Genomic DNA, 27148 nt, shown 5'->3' with positions numbered 1-27148 from the left:
TAGGAATTAAATAAATAGTATTTAGGAATTAAAATCTTTGCTACTGGGTGTCACTGATTGTTATGGGAAACTATCAAAGGATTAAACAAAAAATAACATAATATTCATTTCTCCAACTTAATATCTATTTTCTTACATTTTAAGATAATATCCATTCCAAAAACTTGAAAGTTTTCATACTCCTATTTTTCTTAACTATGGAGGTCAAAACGACTTAATCATGCTTTCTTGTGGTTTTCTTAATCTCACAGTGACAAGTAATGACAGTAAGTTCTCACTTAATGTTAATGGTAGGTTCTTGGAAACTGAAACTGTAAACAAAATGACATATAACAAAACCAATTTTACCAATGCTTAAATAATCTAAACAACAGTTAATTTCCTATGACATATTTCTGTCCCCCAAAACATCACCCAGCTTCTAAACAGGAACCAAAGCATTTTAATATTAAACATTGAAATAAATGTGAGCTCTACATATATTTAGGAAAGGTTAGTAAAAACAAGTAAGATAATCATTTAGCCAATTATTCCAGTTTAGGATTGCTTGGGGGCCAGGGCCTATCCTGGCAGTTCAGGGCACAAGGCAAGAACCGACCCTGGACAATATGCTATTCCATCACAGTTTATACAGGACAGTTAACCTGATATGCACATCTTTGGGATGTAGGAAGAAACCCGAGTATCAGGAGAAAATCCACACAGACATGGGGTGAATGTGCAAACTCCACACAGATTGGCCCTGGATGGGAATTGATTTTTTCCTTATCAATATTATAACAAAATGATATTAAAGGAAACAACATTATTCAAGGACCTGCTGTATATAACACCACAGTTAGTAATGAAGAACATTCATAATAGAAAAATAGGGCTGATATGGAGGATAGCAAAGAAATGAAATAAAATGTTTTGGCTTCATAAATTTAAAAGTCTTACCATTTTATAATTAACATCAATACAATGTATTGGTTTCAGTTAAAAAGAACATAATTCTTTATTCATAGTTCTTTAAAAGTACATTACACATTTTTCCTTAACTGCAAGTGTTTATTATAGCTTTTCTCAAAAGGACTAGTTTTTTGCTTTTTAACCCTACGTGAAGATGGTTTGCTTTTTCTTAGACAATAGCCTGACAGGTTTAACCACTCAGATTTTTTCAGTACCAGGTCACTGAGTCATATTAAGAAGGAATGTGCATCATATCAAGACCAATTTAGCCAGGAGTGCAGAAACAGTGTGTTGTAGTGGTTAAAGCGGTGAACTAAGAGTCAGGAAGAATAGAGTTCTGGCCAGAATACTATAGAAGCTACCTGGAGCGAACTAAATAATCTTTTTGGAACTCTAGTTCACCAAAAATTAGGAGATTGATAGATAACCTTCATAGTCTTTTCCAGTTTAATAATCCTTTGTTCTGTGTCAGGTAAATTTCATCATCACTTGTGAAAACCTGCTAAAGATTTAGGGCCTCTTAAACATTTTCTGCAGTCTAAATTTCATTTACTTGCAAGCAGAGACTCTGCCAAATGCAGTTTTATTAAAACTCGGCTTGTTATTCACATTTGGATATACCTTAAAGCAAGTCATACCCCTGAAATACAACTCTTCATGCATTTAGTCAATCATTAAAATACATTTAGCAACCTCTTATTAGATTCAAACATTGATCTAGACACAACGGAAAGCACAAAGATGAAACACACACAGATTACCTGTGTAATGAGAATGCCCCATTATACAGTAGAAAGGATGCACACACAAATAATCACACTGTGGGGCAGGTGATAGGCAACATATGAGACTTACAGATACAGAACAATCGGAACTGAGTAAATAGAAATTCTATTCCTGTACGCCAACAACACAAAATCATTCAATTTTATGTACATCACTATTAGATGATGATTATTTTTAATGTAGCATTTATTGTATAACTCTGTGTGTGTTGTGTCCCTGTGTGTGTTCATGTGTGTGAAGTTTCTGGTTATAACACTAATAGATGTTCACTATAGATATTTTATAAAAATTAGAGGGAGGTAATAGAAATCATCTTCAATCATGTGATCTAGGATAACTACTGCTAACATTCTGCTGAGTTCTGTCTAGTTTATTTCTATACTCATATCTTATTTCTTGTGATTTACTTTTCCCATTGAGAAGATCACAAATATTTCCCATGTCATTAAAATTATTATTATTATTATTTTAGATGGAGTATCGCTCTGTCACCCAGGCTGGAGTGCAGTGGTGCGATTTTGGCTCACTGCAACCTCCGCCTCCCGGGTTCAAGCAATTCTCGTCCCTCAGCCTCCCGAGTAGCTGGGATTACAGGCATTCACCACCATGCCTGGCCAATTCTTGTATTTTTAGTAGAAACAGGGTTTCACCATGTTGGCCAGGCTGGTCAGGAACTCCTGACCTCAGGGGATCCATCCGCCTTGGCCTCCCAAAGTGCGGGGATTACAGGAGTGAGCCACCACACTTGGCCAAAATTATTATACAACATGTTTTTAAATGCCTGAATGTATCTTATTATAAAGCATATGTTATTGCATAATGCATTTTATTACATAAGGGTGAACATAGTTTATTTTGCTGCTGGCCACTCCCCCCTCCCTTTTGGACATTTAAGTTCATTCATTCATTTATAAAATATTTTTTAAGCACCTTATAATGCCAGAACTCCTCCTAGTGTTGAAGTTTAGAGTAAACAAAACACAAGATGTAAATGCCCTATTGGAGCTTGCATTCCAAGTGAGTATGGAGCAATATATATATTAAAATGATAAAATTAGCTAGTCCCATCTAAGAGAGCTACTTATTCTACTTAGACTTTACAAGCTTCAAAATGAATCTTTTGAGCCTCTCCAAAGAGGTTCAGTTTACTCCCAATCTGTGGGATTGGCTGGAAACCATAATGACTGTTCTCACAGGATTCAGATCAAGCTAGATAGCTGCATAGCACCTCCCCTTGCAAGTCTTTGCTGGGAGGATGGTTCTTAGGCAGCCGTTACTCAGTCATAGTTTACAAGTGGGGGGCATGTGGGGATATAAATGAAGAACGGACGTTTCACAGAAGGCCAGGACTGATATGGGCTGACTCAGAAAGGTGAGCTGAAGCAAGTGGATTCCCTTGCTTGGAAATTCGACCTGAGAATCTGGAGGATGAGGCAGTAAGCAGTTAGATTTGGGGCTGAATTCTGATATGGAGAATATGTGATGCATTCATATTGGGCCATTTGTGAGAGTAATTAATGTTCTTGCAGAAATCGTAAACAAGCAGCACTTTTTTTGAAGGAATGTATAATGTGATCAGGTGTACAGAAAAGAGAAAGATATGTGAAAAGCATCTTTGGGTTCATAATAAAGCACTAAGGCAAGATTAATATTAGAATTTCTCATTTTTTTCTTTACCTTCTTTAATTTCTATTGTAAATAAAGTGACCTCATCAGAAAAATATTTACAGTAGGCCCCGTATCTAGGGTTTTGGTTACCCATTGTCAACCATGGTCCAGAAAAATTAAATGAAAAATTTCGATAATAAAAAACTCATAAGTTTTAAAGCAATTCTCATTTTTATGGACCTTACAGCTACCTTGGACTCAGAACACTCTCTAGGTCCTATGATTCCCGAATGTATAGCTTTCTGGAGTCCCACATTACTTAAAGTAACATTACTTCCTGCAGTCCCATTACCTGAGGTAACTTGAATGAGCCTCTAGTCCTTAAACTATAAGAACTCAACACAAATGAGTCTCTATACGGGAAGACAAATGCATGTGTAAAGAACAGTACACAACAATACATAATTCAGCCCCACTGAATTCAGGAAACAGATTTTCCTTATGCTTTTGACTTGAGAATTTTCTTAATAGGACTCAGATTTCCTTTTTTGAATAGATTCATTTTTCTTTTTAAATCAGGTCACTAGAAAAGTTAATTTCTCTTCCTTAACATAAAAAACTAGGTACAAGGTATTATGTTTAAACACTGGAATAGTTTTGGAAATGAAAGACACATTCTCTAGGACCCCAAGCGTACAGCCTAATACAACCCACAATTACGATGCAGGATAAGTATTTTGCAAGAGTCTGCAGAGGATGCTATAGAAACACAAAGAGGGGCTTCTAAATCAGAGTAGAAAAGGTTTCCTGAGGATGGTGACCCCTACACTGAGTTTTTAGGATGAACAGCAGTAAACACTATTTCAAAATCCAGTTTAAGGTAGAGTTCTCTGGTCACTTAGGAAAACATTAATTCTTACTGTTTTTTAAAGTTCTATTGCAGATTTGGAGTCAGTTTCCATTCTGATACCTTGATTCTAGGTCTACAATTTCTATAACAGTTTTTGGTAATCTTTGATTACCAAAATCACTTCTCCGTTTTCTTCCTTGGCAATATTTCTCTATTAGCCTGATCCTAAGATTCACCTAAAGCACATGGTGAGTATGCAGAGCGCCAGATCAACCCAGGAGATTCTGATGCATTAAGTCTGGATTTTTAAAATTCAAGCATCTCAGGCAGTACTCACTATTAAGCATGTTCAGGAATTACTTTTCTAGTGTCTAAAGTTATTATCATTTATTTATTTTTCAGTAAAGTGTTTCCTGTTATTAGAATGTGTTCCAGAACTAGCGAATAAAAAAAGAAACATAAAATTTCCCATTAGGACAAAATGTTATTTCCTTTCAGATGAATTTTATAGATAAGCGCATACACATATACAAATTATAGTGTTTTTTCTTTTGCAATTTCAGTGTGGGTTAATTTCTTTTTATAAAGGCTTTCTTCTTGAGTGAATTCTGTTTTTTTATTTTAGTTGTAATCAACCTATGTGTTAATCCTAGTTTAAGATATTCACTCTATTCACATCCATGTTTATAATAAGAGACACACAATTTAGATTTAACTTTTAGGGATTCAGGTAGGAGAGTATGTAGGGTATGGTAGAAGTATGTTATATCAAATTGAGAAACAGAGACAAAAAGCATTTAATAAAATGTGTGCATAAAGGGGTTAGCTAATGGTTTTGTGGGATGGTTAATGGTTTGATGAAGGAGGCATAATATTGTTACACAGTCAGGGATTTGCTTCACCTGAATTCCAAACAAATGTAATACCGGAGTGCAATTTTTTTTTTTTTTTTTTTTGAGTAGGAGTTTCGCTCTGTCGCCCAGGCTGGAGTGCAGTGGCACGATCTTGGCTCACTGCAACCTCTGCCTCCTGGGTTCAAGCAATTCTCCTACCTCAGCCTCCTGAGTAGCTGGGACTACAGGCACCTGCCACTATGCCCGGCTAATTTTTTGTATTTTTAGTAGAGATGGGGTTTCACCGTGTCAGCGAGGATGGTCTCGATCTCTTGACCTCATGATCCGCCCACCTCAGCCTCCCAAAGTGCTGGGATTACGGCCGTGAGCCACCGCGCCCGGCCCATCGGCATGAATCTTGTGGCAATCCACAGCTGGTTTTTTGGATTAATAGGTAAGCACTGACTTTATTATCAAGTGTGTTGAAGGGAGGCAAAGTGTTCTACAACTATAGTTGTTAATTACTCAATACCTGGAGTCTATTTATTCAACAAGTGCATAAGCAAAGACTCATAACATCTTGTGATTAGAAATAAGAACACTGAAGCAAAAAGGTGACATTTTTGTTTAGTGCATTTGAGATGATAATATGGCTCCCACAAGAACTACAAACCTGTCTAAGCCAGAACTTTTTCAATCGGCATATTAATTAACTGTTACTGCATCTTCCTAAGATAGGTGGAACTGGAAACTTGTTAAAATGAACACTATAGTCTTACTAGTTCCTTTTGTCTATATATGTCATATATTATATAGAGTTTAATTTGCTGAGAGCAGATGCAGTCATCGCCAGTTAATCCTTTTTGTTATCTTCATAAGATTTAGTTCTTAGTACCCTTCTACATGCTATTTTATATAAGTATCTAAAGTAAATAGACTCTCACAATTTTTGAAAATATATATGAGTACTCTGTATAATTGTAAATTGATCAAGAATGTTTGTATCTGGGTATATTACATGTTTGTGTAGAAATCCCATGCCTGTGTGTTGCTAGCAGTGACTGTGGGGTACTTCCAGTGGCTCTCTCCCATGGTACATCATGAAGTAACTCTCATTACCATCGTGAATCAACAAACACTTTGAGGTCTGTTTCTGACCAATGGGCTCCAAAACCTGATTCAGCACACTTGTAGAGAGAGTCAGTTTTTTTTTTTTTCTGGGACAGAATCAAATTAGCAAAAGCTCATGAAATCAATAAATAAAAACAGGATGCCTCTATTAGTTTAAAACGGGTAACTGTAAATTAGAGAGGAACTGAAATACTCTACAATTACTATCTATACAATTAGAGGGCTCTTTCCAGGTAGTCCGGTTACATGGGAAGAATTGATCAATTAAAATAAAACTTATAAAATTATATTGCGAATTATTGTCCCGGAGAGTACAAGTTCCTATGATTAACATATTCTTTTCCTATAGTAGGATCTACATAGGAAAGTAAACCGTAATGAGGAAGTCATCAGTTGGGTTTAGAATCAGAAAAGGCAGAATTAGAAAAATTGAAATCTTAATGGTTCCAGGTTCCGGGAGCCTGCTAGGTCCACCTCCCCCAGCTGGATCTGAACCTCAAAATCTATTAATCAAAAGCCCTGCATCCAACCTACGTGAGAGGGGTCCAGGCCTGTGACATTGGAAAGGCTCATTCAGAGATGACCAAAGTTTTCTCTCCCCTAGACAGTGCTAACATTCGTCTTTGTATTCTCTATTTTGTTAAATTCACTTGATTGATACTTCTTTCTTTCACAGTGACAAATATTTTGGTAACGTTAGAACATTTCAGGCCGGAGAGTTATTCTGTTTAAGAGTTTTTTACCTTTGCTGTGATCTTTCCAGTTTAACTCTGAGGGGCACCTTATTGTAACCCTGTCTCACCCCATTACTGGTAACTTATTATAACACCTTGATATCACGTTGACACATGGTAAAAATTTTAAACCCTCATTAACTAAAGTCCTGTTTATATTTTCATTTTCAGCTCAAATGTATGTGAATGTATTTAAGTGCCATGTTTCCAATACACATCTACTTTTTTGTAGTAAATGATAACCTCACTTGGCATTCTCAGAAAATGGCACTTCTAATTGAGGCCTGGGGTATTAAACTTACAATGGCTATCTTTCAAATCCACTATAATTAAAATTCATGACTTTCCTGCAGCTAATGTATACTTTGATTCCATCCAGGTTTTCTCATTTTCATCCTGGCCTAATAAAAAATGTCATTTGCTAAATTACTGGCATGTCTTACTGCATCTGGATCTTCCTTAGTTTCAATACAAACTTTATCCAAGCACTTAATTTCAGGATGGAGAATTCATGGGAAACATGCCACTACTCCTTACTCTGTTCTCCAAGACAGATATCACTAACTAATGATAGCAGTTCTCCCTCTGGCTAGACGTGGGCTGAATCCAGATGTGGGCTTCTTAACCTCTTGTCCCCAGGTGAATAGAATTGCTTCCAATGTTAGAGTTGGTGTGCCAGATAACGTTAGCTTTGGATTCCTTGTTTATCTTGTGGCATCTGACAAGATTTGTCATTTATTTTGAGTCTAGGGACTTTTTTCTGAAAATAATTGTCTACTGAAAGTTTTCTGAATCGGGAAAGAACAAGTTTTGTGCGGCTCCCCCAACACGCCACCTTTAGTCCTATGAGTCTACTCCTCAAGACATAAAATTGCCAAATATCATTAATAAAGGCCTGAAAAGTAGGGAGGTTTGTTAAAGAATTTGCTCAGTTAGTCCAATTAATGTCCAAGATTAACATAAACTTTACTGTAAGGTTTTTAAAAACAAAGACAATAATTTGGTTTTTAAATTAGTAAAAAGTGTAATATTTCTTATCACAAAATGGATGAAATTCTTAGTATAAATCCATTGTACATGAGTGATTTAACTTTGAATTTCTTCCATGCTAAATGAAACTCATTTGGTTTAGAAATTGCAGATAAAATCCTACAGTGAACTTTTAAGAAGTTCACGATTATTTGTTAATACTCCTGTTGCTCTATGATGAAAGTAAATGTGAAACATCAGAATTTTACAGGTGATAGATTAAAGTGCTTAAAATTATTGGTGAAAATGTTAGCATTTTAAGAGTGTTTTAACTGCTTCTTCAGTTCATAACCAGGCATTGGTTTAACTCTCTTTGACTATGTAATACTGTACTGGTTGAAATGAGAAAAAAGAGAAGAAAGCTGTATAAGGAGACTCAAAATACTTCCATTTGTGAAAATAGGTAAGTTAGAGGAGTTATTATATTTCTGATGTTGAAACCAGAGTTATTTGTATTTTTGGGATCTGAAGGTTGATAAACTTCCAAAAGTCCAAATATCACACTCTTCCAAACTATCCCCATTTTTGAATACACGAGCAGGGTTTGTCCAAAGATGAGTTACTCTTTCTTCTATCTCATTTTCTAGGAGTTAAAACATAGGTATAGTAGATCAATACAAGCAGAATTAAACACAATAAATCTCCTTGAATACAAGTAGATGGTGAACACTATCTGCAATTTTATTTGCAGCAACTATAAAACTAAGGTCAAGAGAGGGGTTTTGCAAATTTTATTCAATTTATCCCAATTGTATCCAACTTTTTTTACTGATAATTTTTTTTACATTTGGAAATAATAATTCTTTTTAATCTTGAATATTGCCAATGCCAAGGGCAAACCCGTACATCTTCTGATAAATAAACTTAGCTTTACTTTTTATGATAGTGATTTTCAAAAGGGAAATAAAATCCCTTCTTTTCCTTATACAGCTTACTTCTATTTGTTCTTTCTCTACACAACTTTCTAATACTTGCCTCAAGCAGCAATATATGCAAATGGTTTACTGTGGAGCTGACACACAAGTATGAAGAAGTAAAAGAGTAGCCCATTAAATAGGCCTGCTCTGCTTCAGCATAGGACCTAGCAAGATGAGTTCTAACATGAAGTAGAAGATACGACTATATTTGCTTACCTAATTCTTCTACCCTTTTGCTTCCACATTAACTTTAAATAGTAAAATAAAAAGAATAATAGAGGTAACTGTTGCCTAAATGGAAAACAACAACAACAACAACAACAAAAACTGGTTCCCAGTGGAAATAGAAGAGTTTTACAGGTGAAAAATTTTATTCTCCATAAAAGCTTCTGATCACTTTCCAATGCAGAGGAGGATCCTCTGGAGCACTTCCCTGGTTCTGCCATGAGTTCCTCATGTTACTGTTAATGTAGAATTGGTTTGTCCCCATTTCTAGATATGGTTCCATTTCGTTTTTACTACTGTTTCAGAGCTAGAACTTCATATTGGCTTGGCTGATGACTGCCCAATCTCTAGCCTCTTTGCCAGGGTGATTTTTGCCAGCCCTATTATTTTTCACTATTTATTTGGAGAATAAAGTACTTACAGGGTTGAGGACGACAGTGAAGAAAAGTTCTCCTCCTTGGATACTCTTATCCAGCTCTTTAGGACCCCCTGGATATTCTTTGTAGAAAATGGTGTGAGTGAAAAGCCCACAGGTTTGTCTTGGGAGAACCTGAAGGAAAAATGAAAAAAGTAAGGAAAAGCTTTTTTTTTCCAATCAATTTGTTGAAACTTAGCTTTTTGCTCATGGAAGATGATGCACAAGCTAGTGAATTATTCAGGTCTAACTAGTGCCTGGACAATCTATCATACTCTAGGCAAGAGAAGGTGATGCTAATATGGAAGGAATAGTGAAGAAAGTTGAAGAAATATTTTAAAACTAAAATGGGTGTTGTGTTATTTTAGCTACTTGTCTGTTTTAAATATCAAAGTGAGTACTTCTATTATGAGGCCTAGTAGGTTCTAGCATCTTAAGAGGTTTAAAAAAAGAAGTAAAAATGAGACTTTAAAAAAGTATTGGATTGTCGCGCTATACTGTAATCCTAATAGGCAATAATTTTAAGAAAATAATTTCTGCCAAATTCTGCCATGCATTAGAAAATGAAGTCAATTATCAACTCAATGTGCTCCTTACAGAATGACATTTTAAATTAGAACGAATATTTGAGACACAAATCACAGTATCTGTTCTCTTCTGAAAGGACTATTGCAGGCTATAGTAATTACCTCAGATTCTAAGTGTGAAGCCTGCCAGTTCCTACAGTAAGAAAGGGATTATCCACTTGGCTTGTTACTTTTAGAAAGTGTAGCAACAAAATTATAAAAGGTCATTTAGTAAAAGATCTTCTCTTCATCCTTTATATATATATTTCTGCTTCAATTATATACATTTGTGATAAGATTTTTCAAATTTTTACAGCCTTTTGCAATTATAAAAGGTGTGAATTAAAGTTGTGCAAGATGGTAAAGCCTTAAGCAGAATATGTTACAATGACTTCATGGTGACCTGTGTTTGTCACTACACATTTGAAGTAGCAGAACATTAACGAGTATACTTCAGAGAGCTACAAATGTTACAAAATCATATAGGGGCAGATCTTCTGCTTATTGTCCTAAGTAAATCAATCTTCATGTTTTATGTCTTTACTCTTAAAGCACATTTGGTTCAGTAAGTGCTTTCAAAATACTGCCTGTCCAGGACCTCACATGTTTTTCAACCCTGTAGAAATATACTAGTTTTATTTATTTATTTATTTATTTATTTATTTATTTATTTATTTTAGTTTGAATGTGTATTAAAATAAATTTTCGTCTAGCCCTTGGACAGTATTATATAATACTGGTTATATAATACAATCTATTGTATAATCTAGTCCTTGGACAGACAGCTCAATCAGTATATCTGCATAAATCAAAACTCTGTATATCCTATTTATGTTGGTAAGTTGGTAGAAGTTATATCCTTAGAAGCTATTTTATCTTAATAAAATAGTTACAAAACTTCTGTTTAAGCACAAAATATTAGCTCTGATGATGTCTATGTTTAAAAGCATTATGCATCCTCATTATCCTATCTATATACAAAAACAATAACAAAAAACAACTAAAGGCAAATGCATTCTAACGGAATTAAATTTATTTCCTAACAACTATTATAAATGTAATATTTGGAAATTAAAAATGAAATTTTGAATTTGGAAAGCATTCGGAATAAATAAATGCTTTATATAGCATTTATTCATTTATTTTACAAATATTTATTCCAAACTCTCTGCTAGCCCACAGAATAGAGTTAGTTAAGTCCTAGTGGAACTAGCTATGGACTCTATGCTAATATGTTGCATGGAGTTAGTTTTATGCTAGAATGCTAGATCCATATGCTAGTTCCATGCCAGTCCATGTGAGAGAGCAGAAAGATATATATTTTCTACTCTTGAAGGATTTAAGCTGTATCAGGGTAATGAGAAAGACCCAAAAGCTAAATAATAAAATGCTTACATGTATTAAATGCCATTTAACATTTTAAAAGTGTATGACTATGACTGAATCACTTCTAGGGTTCAGTTTGAGTATTTTGCTTGGAAAATTATAGGATATATACAGAGCCATCTTTGGGACTTGATTGCCTAGCTGATTCTATGCAAAATGAAAAGAGAAGCAAAAAGATGTTTGAATTTTGTCTGTTTCTCAAATTATTTGAATTTCAATGCAGTGAAGAGGAAGTGGCAGGCTTTACTCTGCAACTGCAGGAGCACTACTCCTGCTGAGTGTGTGAACCCCATAGAGAGCCCTAGGGGAGTCAGTGGACCACCACAGGAGGCTAAGGAGATGATCAGGAGTGTGGCAAGGGTCATATTCCACTGCCTTGCTCCATAAATGCAGTGGCACCAAATGATGAGCATGTTCCTTGAAACAGCTTTCTTATGCTACAGAAAGGATGGGGAACATTTTTAGGCATTCTTCTGTGGACTGCCCCCTAGAATTGGTTCTGGGAATGTAACAGTATCAAAATCAAACTTTGAGATGCCGATGAACCCATGGGAACCTTATTGCTGCTGAAAATAACTGGGAGTTGATTATGAAAGCCATGAGCAACAAGAATCTTGGCCAATGGGAACTGAAGCCAATATCCTGTACCTAAGGCTCAATCAGGAGCAACTGCCAACAAATGCTTCTGGGGAGATATCAATAAAGACCACTTAGAGGGTTTATAGCAAGATTAATGATAGTCTCCACCAATGGGCATTTCCATTAAAATCAGTAAGTAGACAGAATGTGTAGTCTAATTTCTTAGAGGTCTCTGGCTGATATGGTTAGGGTTTGTGTCCTCACCCAAATCTCATCTTAAATTGTAATCCCCATAATACTCATATGTTAAGGGAGAGACCAGGTGGAGGTAAATGAATCATGGGGACAATTTCCCACATGCTGTTCTTGTGATAGCAAGTGAGTTCTCACGAGACCTGATGATTTTATAAGGGGCTCTTCCCCATTTGCTCTGCACTTCTCCTTCCTGCTGCCTTGTGAAGAAGGTGCTTTGCTTCCCCTTTGCCTTCCATCATGATTGTAAGTGTCCTGAGGTCTCCCCAGCCATACTGAACTGTGAGTCCATTAAACCTCTTTCCTTTATAAATTACCTAGTCTTGGGTATTTCCTTAAAGCAATGTGAGAATTGACTAATATACTGGTTCTTTCCATAGAGTCATATTCAACAACCAGGGATTAGAGTATAGAGTGCTGGTTTCCATCAAGTCTTGACTGAAGGAAAATGACTCAGTTGAAAATGCAATAAAACTAGGGGTCCAGAGACTTTGGTTAGGGCTCAAACATCTTAAAGTGTAATTGGTGTTTCGTTCCTGATGAAAAAATGATGTGTTGTAGGAATTCAGAGGAGAATAAGATCCCTGTAGGTATGAGTTAGGTATTGAGTTGCTATATACTAAGGTGCTTTGTTTTCAATTATTTAAGATATGGGACTTGATATTGAAGAATAAAGGGAATAGAAATAGGTAGACAGTGGCCAGAAAGTCTCTCAAGGTGGAAAGAATGACACAGGCATGGTAACAGCAATACTATTACGGAGTTTGGTTGGAGTGAGTGTGTTTCAGCTACAGGGAAATAGGAAATAGAAAGGTAGACAGTCCAGATGGTTTTCAGGTACCTGAAGGGCACATTAGGGGATATGGAAGCAACTGGAACTAATCAAGGTTAGGAAGGCCAGGATGAAGGCAGCATTTTAGAAAGATTAAAAGGTTGGCACTGTCTATGGGATAGACTGCAGTGAGGTGGTGGAAGGAACCTGTAAATAGATAAAGTAGAGTTAACACATGAAAGTCAAGGAAGTAAATTAAGATGGTGGCAGTGGGAAAGGAAATAAAAAAGATATAAAGGAATTATTGATGAAATATAGACACTGATTGGAAGTGGTGGTGGGAGAGAGAATGATGTTTGAATTACAGAACTGAATTAAGGATAATAGCACAATCAATAGAAGGTTTGAAGGGAAGATTAATGAGTCCTTTTCAGTTGGATTTGGGAATGGATCATCAGAAAAAAACTGCTCTCATACAACAAAATAAGAATGTGTTCTAAAGTTCACTCCTCAGTTCCCTATTTCTAGATGCATTCTCTCCTTAGGAGGGCATATTGGCTCCTGTGGTCTCTACTTGCTTCTCTATTTGAATGGGCTCCTAGCCCTGTTTTCTCTCGCTTATTGTGTAATCAACTGTCTGCTGAACATTTCCCACTTGGAAACTCTCATCCAAGAGCCCACAAGCCAAATATAGAAGGTTTCCACAGATTGCTGCAAAAGCAGACCCACAGGGACAGTTCCATCAAAACAGGAAAGCTGTTAGAGCCTTGATTACCTCAGGATTCATGCATTTATAATATAGCTAAAATGTGTTTTCAGGAGAAATGAAAAAAATATAACCCAGGTCTTCTAAACTCCCTCTGGTCAGAATTCTGGCAGCTTGAGCCACAGTAAGTTCATTTTCAGTACAGAGGAAGGGCAGATTGGGATAAAATGTGGCCATTATGTCTCCGTCCAACATTTACAACAGTTTTTATTGAGGGAAAAGTCAAGATGGGAGATGATCTAAGCTATATGTCTATCCATTCTGTAATTTTTGCAGACATTGAAAAACTGTCTGAAAAGAAGTCAGTTATAACCTAATTCTAGAGGGTAGACATCTCTTCAGACATATCAGTTCAACAGAGTGTTGCGGTGGCTCATCACATAGTGTTCTTCTGTGGTGTTTCTTCCCAGTGTGTGATTCTAAATTAGGAGGCCCATTCCTAGCTTTACCAGGACTTTCTTAGGGTTCTCTGATTTGGGAAGAAATTAGGATTTCATTACTCACTTTTGGAGGTAGTAGCATATTTTGACAATATACATTTACTGAAATTGTAAAAAACAAAACAGAGAAGCCCAGGATAGAATTAGATGATGTATGCAAATGATTTAATTAACATCACCTGTCAGTTTTACTCTGCATTATTATATGTTAATGATTATGCAGGGCTTCACATGTGGCTTCTGGCTGCAAATGGTTGAGTTCTTTTTTTAGCCTGGCATGGTAATAGAAGAACACAGTTTGACTGGCTTGTCAAAGAGCAGCATGGTTAATATAGACAGAGTTGGTGTTAGTTTTTCATACTGAATAACATTTTAAAGAAGTGATGTCTACTAAAAATTATCTGCAAGTTAAATGTAATTTTTTTTAGTATTTTAACATCAGTGCCTGCTTACCAGTGGCAATGTCAGTAACGAAACCTTTTTCAGTTATATTTGAAGAATTGAAAAGAAGTGATTTTAATTAAAACATCTTCTGCTTAGATATGACAAATATGCTTCCTGCAGCCTGGAGATTTTCCTACATTTATGCTTCTAGCATTTGTTTTTTTCTTTCTTCAAGTGAGGAATGTAAATCTGGCAGAATTAGTTGTACCCTATGCATACCGGAGGAAGCTCACCATGATGTTTTTGTGGATAAAACCCCTCCGGTATCTAGCTGGTTTCAGATGTGGATATTCTTCAGTGCTGGTGATTTTAATATTCCAGACCTTCTTCCAGGCCTCGTAAAGTTGAACATGTACAGGGTAGACGCCTGAATGGTGAGGGGCCACAGCGTAGCCCATGTCCGTCGGAATGCCGTGCTCCTAAGACCAAGCAAATGTTAATTAGAGCATGTAAAGATTTATCTTGATCCTATTTTTACACTAAGATTTTCAAATGTACTATAAATATATATGTTTAAATGCATCATTACTTAATTGTGTGGTAAAATTAAAGTGGTAAGTATTAACACCGCTAGACGTCATGAAGCCTGTTAGCCATTTCACCAGTCTTTATGTTGATGCACCTATGTTTGAGGGGTGGTGAGACAAAACTAGTGATTTTAATGAATAATTTGAAAGAACCTCCATTTTGCGCATCCTTGTCGCAGCCACCTGTTTTCCTATTGCCCATAACGGCAAAAAGTTAAATGTTAGACACTTATTGCAAACAAAACTAAGCCCTTCCCACATAATAAAACCAATATTTATTAGAGGAACAGAACACATTCCAAGTTCATTAGGCTGCTGCTAAGATTTTATTTTGTCTGTACCGTTTCTACCAAGTTTGCCACATTTCTGTTGTCCCCTCAGCATGTGGGCCAGTAGTAACAATGTTCCCTGCCTTCAGAGAAGCACACTCTTTTGACTGGATAATGTAAAATTCAACAGAGTAATTTTTTTTTTGAAGTAGAAGTCCTTACAGTGAAAGCTGAAGGTACTCAAACAGCCAGATATTCTGGGAACTTAGTTGATCTGAAGTCAAGCATAAAACGACTCCAGTTAAAAAAAAACGCATAGAGGAAAATTACACAGGAACACAAAATGAAACGTGTCCTTTACAAATAGAACACCCATGGCTTCAATAGTTGACGGGTGTTTTTTTCCTCCAAAATTATTTTTTAGTTTTCTGTTTATATTTTTCAATTGCTTGGAAAAAATCTTCAAAAATTCCACTCAAATGGTTTTTTTTAAATTAATGACTGTCTTCATGACAAATAACAATTTCACATACACAAAATCATAGTATCAGGCTGCTAAATGGTTTAAATTGCAGAAATATGCAGCCGACTGATATGGAAAAAGTTAGAGATATGGTTAGCTTTGTTTTTAAACCTAAACAATAACAGGAGGGGAAGAAAGTATATGCAGTGCCTGAATGCAGAAGGAAAACAGCTTGCCAATGGTTTGCCATTACCTAAACACTTGTTCAAATTCCTTCATATGGCATAAAAGGCCCTCAAAATTTGGTCCCAACCTACCTAGATAGTCTCATCTCCTATCAGCACTCATCACCCCAATTTCTGATGATTTCCTACATGTCACTGCTGCATACTGTACAGACTGTCTTCTTCAACTGGAATGCCCTTTTCTTATCTTATAAACTCTGTTTATTGTTCAAAACTCAGTTCAGTCAGCTGTAGTTGAGGATGCCAAAAACGGGAGCCACTATCTTACTGCTGTGAGAAAGAGGATGGGTGGTATTGGAGGTTGAGTGGACCATTCCTGTGTTTCTGAAGGGTGGGAGGGAAAGTTTCATATTCTTCATTTTATTTGCATCATTTGCAGAAATTACCATAACTACATAACCATCATATTTAGAACTCCACTAAAAATTGAATTGAAATATTTCATTGCTTTTTTCTTACTGGTTTTTAAAAACTCAAACTAAAGTAATTTTTTCCCACTAGATATCCCTTATCAACACATAATTTGTGTTCAACTAAAGTGGTTGAAGGCTAGGGGTATGGTGATAAGGACCAGATGAAGAAAAATGAAATTATACCATAAACATTAAAAAATGAATGATAGGTTAACAACTTAAAAAATATGCTGAAGTAACTTTATTATTTCTGTAGTGGTTGTTAAACACTATTCTTTTATTTTAATTTCAACTTTTAGATACAGGGGGTGCATGTGCAGGTTTGTTATATGGAAATGCTGTGTGGTGCTGAGGAGGTTAACAACTTTTCGAAGATAAAGGAAGAACCAAGGAATAAATTCACAATGACAGGAGCTATGTTATAAAATTCCAGTATATGCAAATTTGTAAGAAATTATGCTGTTCAAAAGCTCAAGGTAGTTTTCAACACCTGAGAGTAGTCATCTGTGTCTTAAGGACCCACATGGCATGAAAGGATGGCCCAGCATAGCAGAGACATTTCCCTTATTTTGGATTTAAAAATATTTGGCAACCAATGTATATACAGTTTTTACTTTTTTCCCCTAGCTTTAACACTAAAGAACTACTGTGATTTTTAATTAATTAATTAATTTATTGAGACAGGATGTCACCCTGTTTCCCAGGCTGGTGTACAGTGGTGTTGATCATAGCTTACTGTAGCCTCGACCTCCTGGTCTCAAGCAATCCTCCTATGATAGTTAGGACTACAAGTGAACACCAGCACACCCAACTAAATGGGGCTTTTTAGTTTCATCTTTTATTTGTGTGCTGGTGCAGTGTGGCATAGTAGCAGAAAACATCGCTTCTGGAATCAGACATAGCTGGCTGTTCGTGCTCTTATTTACCAATTGCGTGGCCTTTGGCAAACAACCTATGAGCTCTAAGCCTTGTTTCCTGTTCTCTAAAATGCTAGTCATAAGGGCATTAACTCAAAGTGGTTCAGAGGTAATTCTGAAAGGCAGTTAGTATAGTTCTGGAAACATGATACACATTTAATGAATTTTTAAAATTATGGTTGTCATTACTGCACTGCCTCTATTGTTTTTAGATGCTATGATCCTACCACTCAACTATAATGTGGAAATTATGAAACTACTGGGCCACTTATTTTCCACTAAAAGAGACAGACTGTATTTTCTACTTTCACTGCAGATTTTGGGATTCTTCACATGAGGCTTCTGTGGTGAACTCTGACTTCTACCCCACGACCCTTTCCTAAGCTTGCTTCTCTTCTGATTCCTCTGAATATGCTCAGCCACTGCCAAGTGCTCCCAGCTCGTGAGTCATTCAGATAGTAGGGGGCCACTTTTAAATTCATTTTAGAAAAAGGCAACATAAATTTGCTCCCAAATTTGCATTCATCACCAGAAAGAACAACTGAAATGTTATTGTATAGAAAAGTTTAGGCTAAGATTGCAGGTAGTGTGATCTGGAAGGCAGACTATCATGTTTTAAAATCTTTAGCCATCATGCTAAGTTTTTGGCTGATTACTGTCCTCCGGATTGTTCAATTTGTGATTAAGCACATATTATTGTTTAATCTGCAGCAAAAAGTGTACCTTAAGAGTTAATTCTAATTAGTCTTTTCATTGATCCTGGATTGAAAGTAGCATCTTAGATCCAGGAACTCTGGAATCTATGTTAAGAGTTATCTAGTGGAGGACATGGTTCAAAAACACTGAGGAATGTGGCTATGTAACTACCAAATGTAAATGAAATATTTGAAACACAAGTGGAATTAATAGTCTCAATAGTTGAACTCATGATTTCCACATCTCAGCCCTACCAGATACTCTCTTTCTCCAGGGTTTCTCCATGTCATTAAATGACACCATCAACCATCAACAAACAAGTTGCTGTGTTGAAAGATAGTTTTGACAATTCCTGTTACCTCTTTTCTAACTCTAGTCCACTGCCATGTCCTATCAGTACTATCTCTTGTATATATCTTAAATTTAGCTACTTTTCTTCAATTATATCATTATCATCACCCTAGTCGAATCTACCATCTTATCCCATTGCCTTTTGGCATAGAATCCCATTCCCTCTCTTGCCTCCTTCCAACACATTTCCTGCAAAGTAATATTTAAAAGATACAAATATGATTTTGTGACTGTCTACTCAAAATCCTTCCCTGATTTCCCTTTGCACTTAAATTACAAAATTCTTAGCATGATCACAAACACTGCATATGATCCTTGCTTCTTTGTCTAGCTTCATCTTGCACCACCCTCAATCCTTCACTGAATTTTAGTCACATGAACCTTTCCCTGAAACTCACCAAGCACTTTTCTACCTCAGTATCTTCCTATATATGATTTCTCCCCCTGAAATGTTTCTACTCCAAATCTTCACCTGGATAAATCTGAAGATAATTTATTCTGTCATATCTTCAGAGAAGACTTCACTGACAAGTCCTAATCTAAATGAAGTCGACATTAAGACTTCTCTTAGTAGCTTTCCTCATTTTTTCATAGTACACAGCACAGTTTGTAAGCATGTATTTTTTGCATAGAAAAGACATTTATGTAATATCTCTCTTTTTCATTAAACAATAAGCTTCATGAAATTTAGGTTCCATTTTATCCACTGCGATATGCTCAGTGTCTTGCCAACAGCAAGTACTCAACAAATACTAGTGACAAAGTTACATGATCTGATTCTGACTACCTCCTTCTATTCCAGTTTTCACTTTCTCAATTATCTTCATTACACTGCCTATTCGTCTAAAGAATAAACATATGGTAACTCACAGGGAAATTTTAATATCTATGTAAATAATACTTGAAAGCATTTTTGAGACTATAGTTAAAAATTATGAGGGCAAAGCAAAATGGCAGAATAGAAGTCTACACCATTTGTACCCCCTGCAGGAAGACCAAATTTTAACAACTATCTGCATACAGAAAAGTACCATCAGAAAAACAAAAAATCAGGTGAGCAATCACAGTACTTCGTTTTATCTTCATAAAAGTTAATAAAAATGGCATTGAGGAGGGTTGGAGAGACAATCTTGAATCACCATTGCCACCTTTCCCCTAACTCCCGGCAGTGGCCATGCAGTGCAGAGGGTCTGTGTATGTGGGGGAGGGAGAGCACAGTGACTGGGGGACTTTATATTGAACTCAGTGCTACCCTGTCATAGCAGAGAGCAAATCCATGCTGGGCTCAGCCTTTGCTCACATATCGAGGGAGCATTTGGACTAGACTTAGCCAAGGGACGTCATGCATGTCATCAGTTAGTGCTCGAGTTTCTTGTTAAGTCTCGCCACCATGGGCCAACATGCTCTAAGGTCCTTGGTAAACTTGAAAGACAGTCTAGCACACAAGGACTGCAATTCCTAGGCAACTCCTAGTGCTGGGTTGGGATTAGAACCAGTACACTAGTGTGGCATGTGACCTAGGGAGACACTAGCCGGAGCAGCTAAAGGATTGCTTGCACCACTCCTTCCCTAATCCCAGGAAGTGCAACTCACAGCAGTGAAAGTGTCTCCTTCCTTCTGTTTAAAGGGAGGAGAGTAAAGAGTAAAGAGGACATTGTGTTGCATCTTGGATACTGGCTCAGCCATAGTAGGACAGGGCACCAGGCAGAGTCATGAGGCCCCCATTCTAGGCACTAGCTCCTGGAGAACATTTCTTGACACACTCTGGGACAAAAGGGAACCCATTGTCTTAAAGAGAAAGATCCAGGCTTGGAAAGATTCATCACCTGCTGATTAAAGTGCTCTTGGGCCCTGAATAACCATCAGTGATAGCCAGGGAGCATGCTGTGAGCCTTGGGCACTTGGGACCTGCTTACTACATGTGTGACCCAGCATGTTTCCAGCAATGGTGACTATGGTGAAAGACTCCTGTTTGAGAAAAGCACAGGGAAAAGTAAAGGGGACTCTGTCTTGCACCTTATATACCAGCTTGGTCACAGTGGGGTAGAGCAAAAAGCAGGCCCTTGGGATCTTTAAGTCCAGGCCTAGGCTCTTGAACAGCATTTCTGGAACTTCTCTTGGTCAGAGGGGAACCCACTGTGCAGAGGGTGAATCCCTGACCTGGAAGCATTCACCACAAGCTGACAGAAGAACCCTTGGTCTTAAGTGAACATTGCCAGTGGCCTGGCAGAACCCTGCCAAGGGCTGCCGGTGGTGGTGCTCAGAGGGAGAGGCTCTTCTCCCTGTGGAAAGGAGAAGGAAGAGCAGGAAGTACTTTGTAGTATGGTTTTAGTACCAGCTTAGCCACAGTAGAACATCAGGCAAATTCATAATATTTTTCACTCTAATTCTTGGCTCCTGAACAGCATATCTGGACCTGCCTGGGGCCTGGAGGAACTTGCTACTCTGAAGGGAAGGACATAAACCTGGCTGGCTTTGCCATCTTCTGATTGTAGTGGCCTAGGGCCGTGAGTGAACATAGGTGGTAGCCAGGTAGTGGTTACAGTGGGCCTTGGACAAGACTCAGTGTTGTGCTGACTGAGTCTTTAGGCCTGACCCAGTACAGTCCCAGTTATAGTGGCCATAGAGGTGTTTGAATCATCATAATCCCAGTTCCAGGCAGCTCAGTACAGAGAAAGAGACTCTGTTTGTTTGGGAGAAACTAAGGGAAATGAACAAGAATCTCTGCCTATTAATCCAGAGACTTCTTCTAGATCTTCTCCAAGACCACCAAGATGGTACCTTTATGAGTCTGCAAGAACCACAGTGATATTGGGCTTGAGAACCAAGCACCTTCAAATATCTGAAAAGCCTTCTCAAGGACCAGCATAAACAAGCCCAGACTGCAAAGGCTGTAATAAATATCTAACTGTTCTATGCGCAGACACAGATGAGCATCTACAAGCATCAAGATGATCCAGGAAAATGACCTCACCAAATGAACTAAATAAGGCACCAGGGACCAATCCTAGAGAAATAAGGATGTGTGACCTTTCAGACAGAGAACTCAAAATGGCCATTTTGAGGAAACTCAAAGAAATTCAAGATTAACACAGATAAGGAATTCCGAATTCTATCAGATTAATTTTACAAAGACATTGAATAATGAGAAAGAATCAAGCAGAAATTCTAGAGTTGAAAAATGCAATTGACATACTGAAGAATGCATCAGAGTCACTTAATAGCAGAATTGATCAAGCAGAAGAAAGAATCAGTGAGCTTGAAGACAGCCTATTTGAAAACACACAATCAGAAGAGACAAAAGAAAAACAAAACAAGACAAAAACAACATAGCACACCTATAAGATCTAGAAAATAGCCTCCAAAGGGCAAATCTCAGTGATAATGGTTTTATATAAGAGGTAGAAAAACAGCTAAGGGTAAAAAGTTTGTTCAAAACGAATAATAACAGAAAAACCTCTCAAACCTGGAGAAAGAGATCAACATTCAAGTACAAGAAGGTTATGGAGCACCAAGCAGATTAATTGAAAGAAGACTACCTCAAGGCATCTAATAATCAAACTCCCAAGAGTCAAGGACAAAGACAGAATCCTAAATGCAGCAAGAAAAAAGTAACAAATAACGTTCAATGGAACTCCAATACATCTGGCAGCAGACTTTTCACTGGAAGCCTGACAGGCCAGGGGAGGGTGGCAAGACATATTTAAAGTGCTGAAGAAAAATAACTTTTATGCTAGAGTAGTATATCTGGTGGAAATATTCTTCAAGCATGAAGGAGAAATAAAGACTTTCCCAGACAAACAAAAGCTGAGGAACTTCATCAACACCAGACCTGTCTTACAATAAATGCTAAAGGAAGTTTTTCAATCTGAAAGAAAAGGATATTAATGAGCAAGAAGAAATCATCTAAAGGTGAAAATACACACTGGTAATAGTAGGCACACAGAGAAACAGACTATGATAAGACTGTAATGGTGATGTGTAAATTACTCTTATCTTAAGTAGAAAGACTAAATGATGAACCAATCAAAAGTAGTACTACAAAAACCTTTCAAGATATAAACAGTAAAACAAGACACAAGGAACAACAAAAAGTTAAAAAGTGAGGTGATAAAGTTAAAGTATAGTGTTGTCTTTCTGTGGAGTTTGTTTATGCAATCAGTGTTAAGTTGTCGTCAGTTTAAAATAATGAGTTACAAGACAGTATTTGCTACTCTCATGATAACCTCAAATCAAAAAACACAACAGAAACAAGCAAGAAGTTAAAGCACAAGAGAAAATTATCTTCACTAAAAGGAGGACAGGAAGGGAGAAAAGAAGAGAGCGAAAACCCCCAAACAACCATAAAACAAATAACAAAATGGCAGGAGTAAGTTTCCACAAGTAAATCATAACGTTAAATATAAGTGAACTAAACTCTCTGATCAAAAGACACAGAGTGGCCAGATGGATGAAAATACAAGACTCTATGATCTGTTGCCCACAGGAAACACACTTCACCTATAAAGATACACATAGACTGAAAATAAAGGGATGCAAAAAGGTATTCCATGCCAATTGAAATAAAAAATTAACAGGAGTAGTTATACTTATATCAGACAAAATAGACTTGAAAACAATTACTGTGATAAGAGACGAAGAAGGTCACTATATAATGATAAAGGAGTCAACCCAGTAATAGGATTTAACAATTTTAAATATATATGCACCCAACTCTGGAGCACACAGCTATATAAAGAAAATATTATTAGTGCTAAAGAGAGAGATAGACCCCAATACAGTAATAGTTGGAGATTTCAACATTCCACTTTCAATATTGGACAGATGTCCCAGACAGAAACTCAACAAAAATGTTGCCATTTTGTTATTTGTTTTATGGTTGTTTGGGGGTTTTCGCTCTCTTTTCTTCCTTCCTGTCTTCCTTTTAGTGAAGATAATTTTCTCTTGTGCTTTAACTTCTGGCTTGTTTTTGTTGTGTTTTTTTGATTTGAGGTTATCATGAGAGTAGCACTATACAACAAATGAATCTAATATATATTTATAGAACATTTCAACCAAAGGCTACAGAATATGCATTCTTTTTCTCAGCACATGGATCATTTTCAAGGATAGACCATAAGTTAGGTTATAAAACAAGTCTTAACACATTTACAAAAATCCAAACAATATCAAGCATCTTCTCTGACAACAATGGAATAAAACTAGAACTCAACAAGAGGAATTTTGGAAACTATACAAACTCAATGGAAATTAAACAATATGCTCTTGAATGATCAGTGGGGTCAATCAAAAAAGTTAATATGAAAATTGAAAAATGTTTTGGAAAAGAAATGATAATGGAAACACAACATACCAAAACCTATGGGATACAGCAAAAGCAGTACTAAGAGGAAAGTTTACAGCTGTAAGTGCCTACATCAAAAAAGAAAAAAAAACCTTCAAATAAATAACCTAACAATGCATCTTAAAGAATTAGAAAAGCAAGTGCAAACTGAACCCAAAAATAATAGGAGAAAAGAAATAATAAAGATCAAAGCAGAAATAAATGAAATTGAAATGAAGAAAACAATACAAAAAAGTCAATGAAACAAAAAGGATTTTTCTAAGATAAACAAAATCAGCAAACCATTAGCCAGATTAACAAAGAAAAAAAAAGGGTGAGGACCCAAATAAATAAAATCAGATATGAAAAAGGAAACACTACAACTGATATTGCAGAAATTCAAAGGGTCAGTAGTGGCTACTATGAGCAACTATATGCCAATAAACTGGAAAATTTACAGGAAATGAATAAATTTCTTGGCATATACAACCTACCAAAACTGAACCATGAAGAAATCCAAAACCTGAAAAGACCAATAACAAGTAATGAGATTGAAGACATAATAAAACGTCTCCCAGTAAAGAAACGCCCAGGACTTCATGGCTATACTGCTGATTTCTACCAAACATTTAAAGAAGAACAAAGCAGCAATCCTACTGAAACTTCCAAAAAATAGAGGAGGAGGTAATACTTCCAAACTCTTTCTATGAGGCCAGTATTATACTGATACCAAAACCAGATAAAGACACATCAAAAAAAGAAAACTACAGGCCAGTATCTCTGATGAATACTGATGCAAAAATTTTCAATAAAATACTAACAATCTAAATCCAACAATACATTAAAAAGATCATTTACCATGACCAAATGAGACTTATCCTTGGGATGCAAGGATGGTTCAATATACACAAATCAATCAAGATGATACATCATATCAACAGAATGAAGGACAAAAATCATAACGATCATTTCAATTCATTCTGAAAAAGCATTTGATAAAAGTGAACATCCCTTCATGATAAAAACCCTCAACAAACGTGGTATAGAAGGTACATACCTCACCATAATAAAAATCCCTCTATGACAGATGCAAAGCTGGTATCATACTGAATTGGGAAAAACTGAAAGGCTTTCCTCTAAGATCTGGAAGACAACAAGGATGCCCACTGTCACCACTGTTATTCAACATAGCACTGGACGTCCTAGCTATAGCAATCAGAAAAGAAAAAGAAATGAAGGGCATTCAAGTTGGACAATAAATAGTTAAATTATCCTTGTTTCCAAATGATATAATCTTATATTTGGAAAAACCTAAAGATTTCACCAAAAAACTATTAGAACTGATAAACAAATTCAGTAAAATTCAAGACACAAGATCAACCTACAAAAATCAGTAGCATTTCTATATGCCAATGGTGAACAATGCAAAAAACAAGTCAAAATGTAATCTCATTTATAGTAGCCACAAATAAAATTACATACCTAGGAATTAACCAAAGAGTGAAAGATCTCTACAATGAAAACTATAAAACATTGATGAAAGAAATTAGAGTACGCCAAAAAAAAAATAAAAAGATATTCCATGTTCATGGATGAGAAGAATCAATATTGTTAAAATGTCCATACAAAACAAAGCTCTCTACAGATTCAATGAAATATTTATCAAAATGCCAATGATATTTTTCACAAATATACAATATAATCCAAAAATTTATATGGAACCACAGAAGATCCAGAATAGCCAAAGCTATCCTGAACAAAAAGAACAAAACTGGAAGAATCACATTACCTGATTTCACATTATACTATGGAGTTATATTAACCAAAACAGCATGCTACTGGCATATAAACAGATACACAGACCAATGGAATAGAACAAAGAACACAGAAACAAATTAATACACATGCAGTCAACTCATTTTTGACAAAGGTGCCAAGAACATACACTGGAGAAAGTACAATCTCTTCGGCAAATGGTGCTTGAAAAACTAGATTTCCATATGTAGAAAAATTAAGCTGAACCCCTGTTTATCACTAAATACAAAAAATCAAATCAAAATAGATTAAAGACTTAAACATAAGACCTCAAACTATGAAACTACAGTAAGAAAACATGGGAGAAACTCTCCAAGACATTGGTCTTGGCAAAAATTTTGTGGGTAATACCCCACAAGCACAGGCAACCAACAAAAAATGGACAGATGGGATCGCATCAAGTTAAAATGCTTTTGCACAGCAAAAGACACAATCAACAAAGTGAAGAGACAACCCACAGAATGGGAGAAAATATTTGCAAACTCCCCACCTGACAAGAGATTAATAACCAGAATACATAAGAAACTCAAACAACTCTAGAGTAAAAAATCTCATAATCTGAATAACTAATGGACAAAGGGCTTGAACAGGTATTTCTCAAACGAATACATACAAATAGCAAACAGGCATTTGAAAAGATGCTCAACATCATTGATCATCAGAGAAATGCAAATCGAAAACTATAATGAGATGTCATCTCAACCCGATTAAAATGGCTTTTCTCCAAAAAGACAGGCAATAACAAATGCTGGAGAGGATGTGGAGAAAAGAAAACCCTCATACGCTGTTGGTGGGAATGTAAATTAGTACAACCACTATGGAGAACAGTTTGGAGGTTTCTCAAAAAACTAAAATTAAAACTACCATATGATCCAGCAATCCCACTGCTGAGTATATGCCAAAAAGAAAGGAAATCAGTATATCAAAGAGGTATCTGCACTCTCATGTTTGTTGCAGCACTGTTTACAGTAGCCAAGATTTGGAAGCAACCAGTGTCTATTAACCAATGAATAGATAAAGAAAATTATACACGTGTGTGTGTGTGTGTGTATAAAATAATAGTACACAATGGTGTACTATTCAGCCATAAAAAAGCATGGGATTTAGTTACCTGCAACAATATAGATGAAACTGGAGGTCATTATCTTAAGTGAAATAACCAAGACACAGAAAGACAAACATCACATGTTCTCACTTATTTGTGGTATATAAAACAAAACAATTGAACACATGGAGATAGAGAGTAGAAGGATGGTTACCAGAAGCTGGGTAGGACAGTGGATGTTGCAGGGGAGGTGGGCATCATTAGTGAGTACAAAATATAATTAGGAAGCATGAATAATATGCACTATTTGATAGCACCATGGGATGATTATAGTCAAAATTATATAAAAAATTGTACATTTTAAAATAACTAAAAGAGTATAATTGGATTGTTCATAACA

General features: G+C 36.3%; 1 protein-coding gene across 1 annotated transcript in view; it reads right to left on the bottom strand.

Annotated features, from left to right (window-relative positions):
- LOC103236166 (N-deacetylase and N-sulfotransferase 3) overlaps positions 1 to 27148 on the bottom strand; it is a 210918-nt gene that overhangs the window by 95219 nt on the left and 88551 nt on the right. The window contains exons 5-6 of the mRNA XM_007999649.3: positions 14918 to 15103; positions 9486 to 9614 (exon numbers count right to left, since the gene is read on the bottom strand). Coding sequence (XP_007997840.2) covers positions 9486 to 9614; positions 14918 to 15103 — 315 coding nt within the window. The remainder of the gene's footprint in view (positions 1 to 9485; positions 9615 to 14917; positions 15104 to 27148) is intronic.

The sequence above is a fragment of the Chlorocebus sabaeus genome, chromosome 7, assembly GCF_047675955.1.
Source record: "Chlorocebus sabaeus isolate Y175 chromosome 7, mChlSab1.0.hap1, whole genome shotgun sequence".
NCBI lineage: Eukaryota > Metazoa > Chordata > Mammalia > Primates > Cercopithecidae > Chlorocebus > Chlorocebus sabaeus.
The sequence above is the reverse complement of the archived record's forward strand: the minus strand, read 5'-3'. Positions and strand labels throughout refer to the sequence as shown.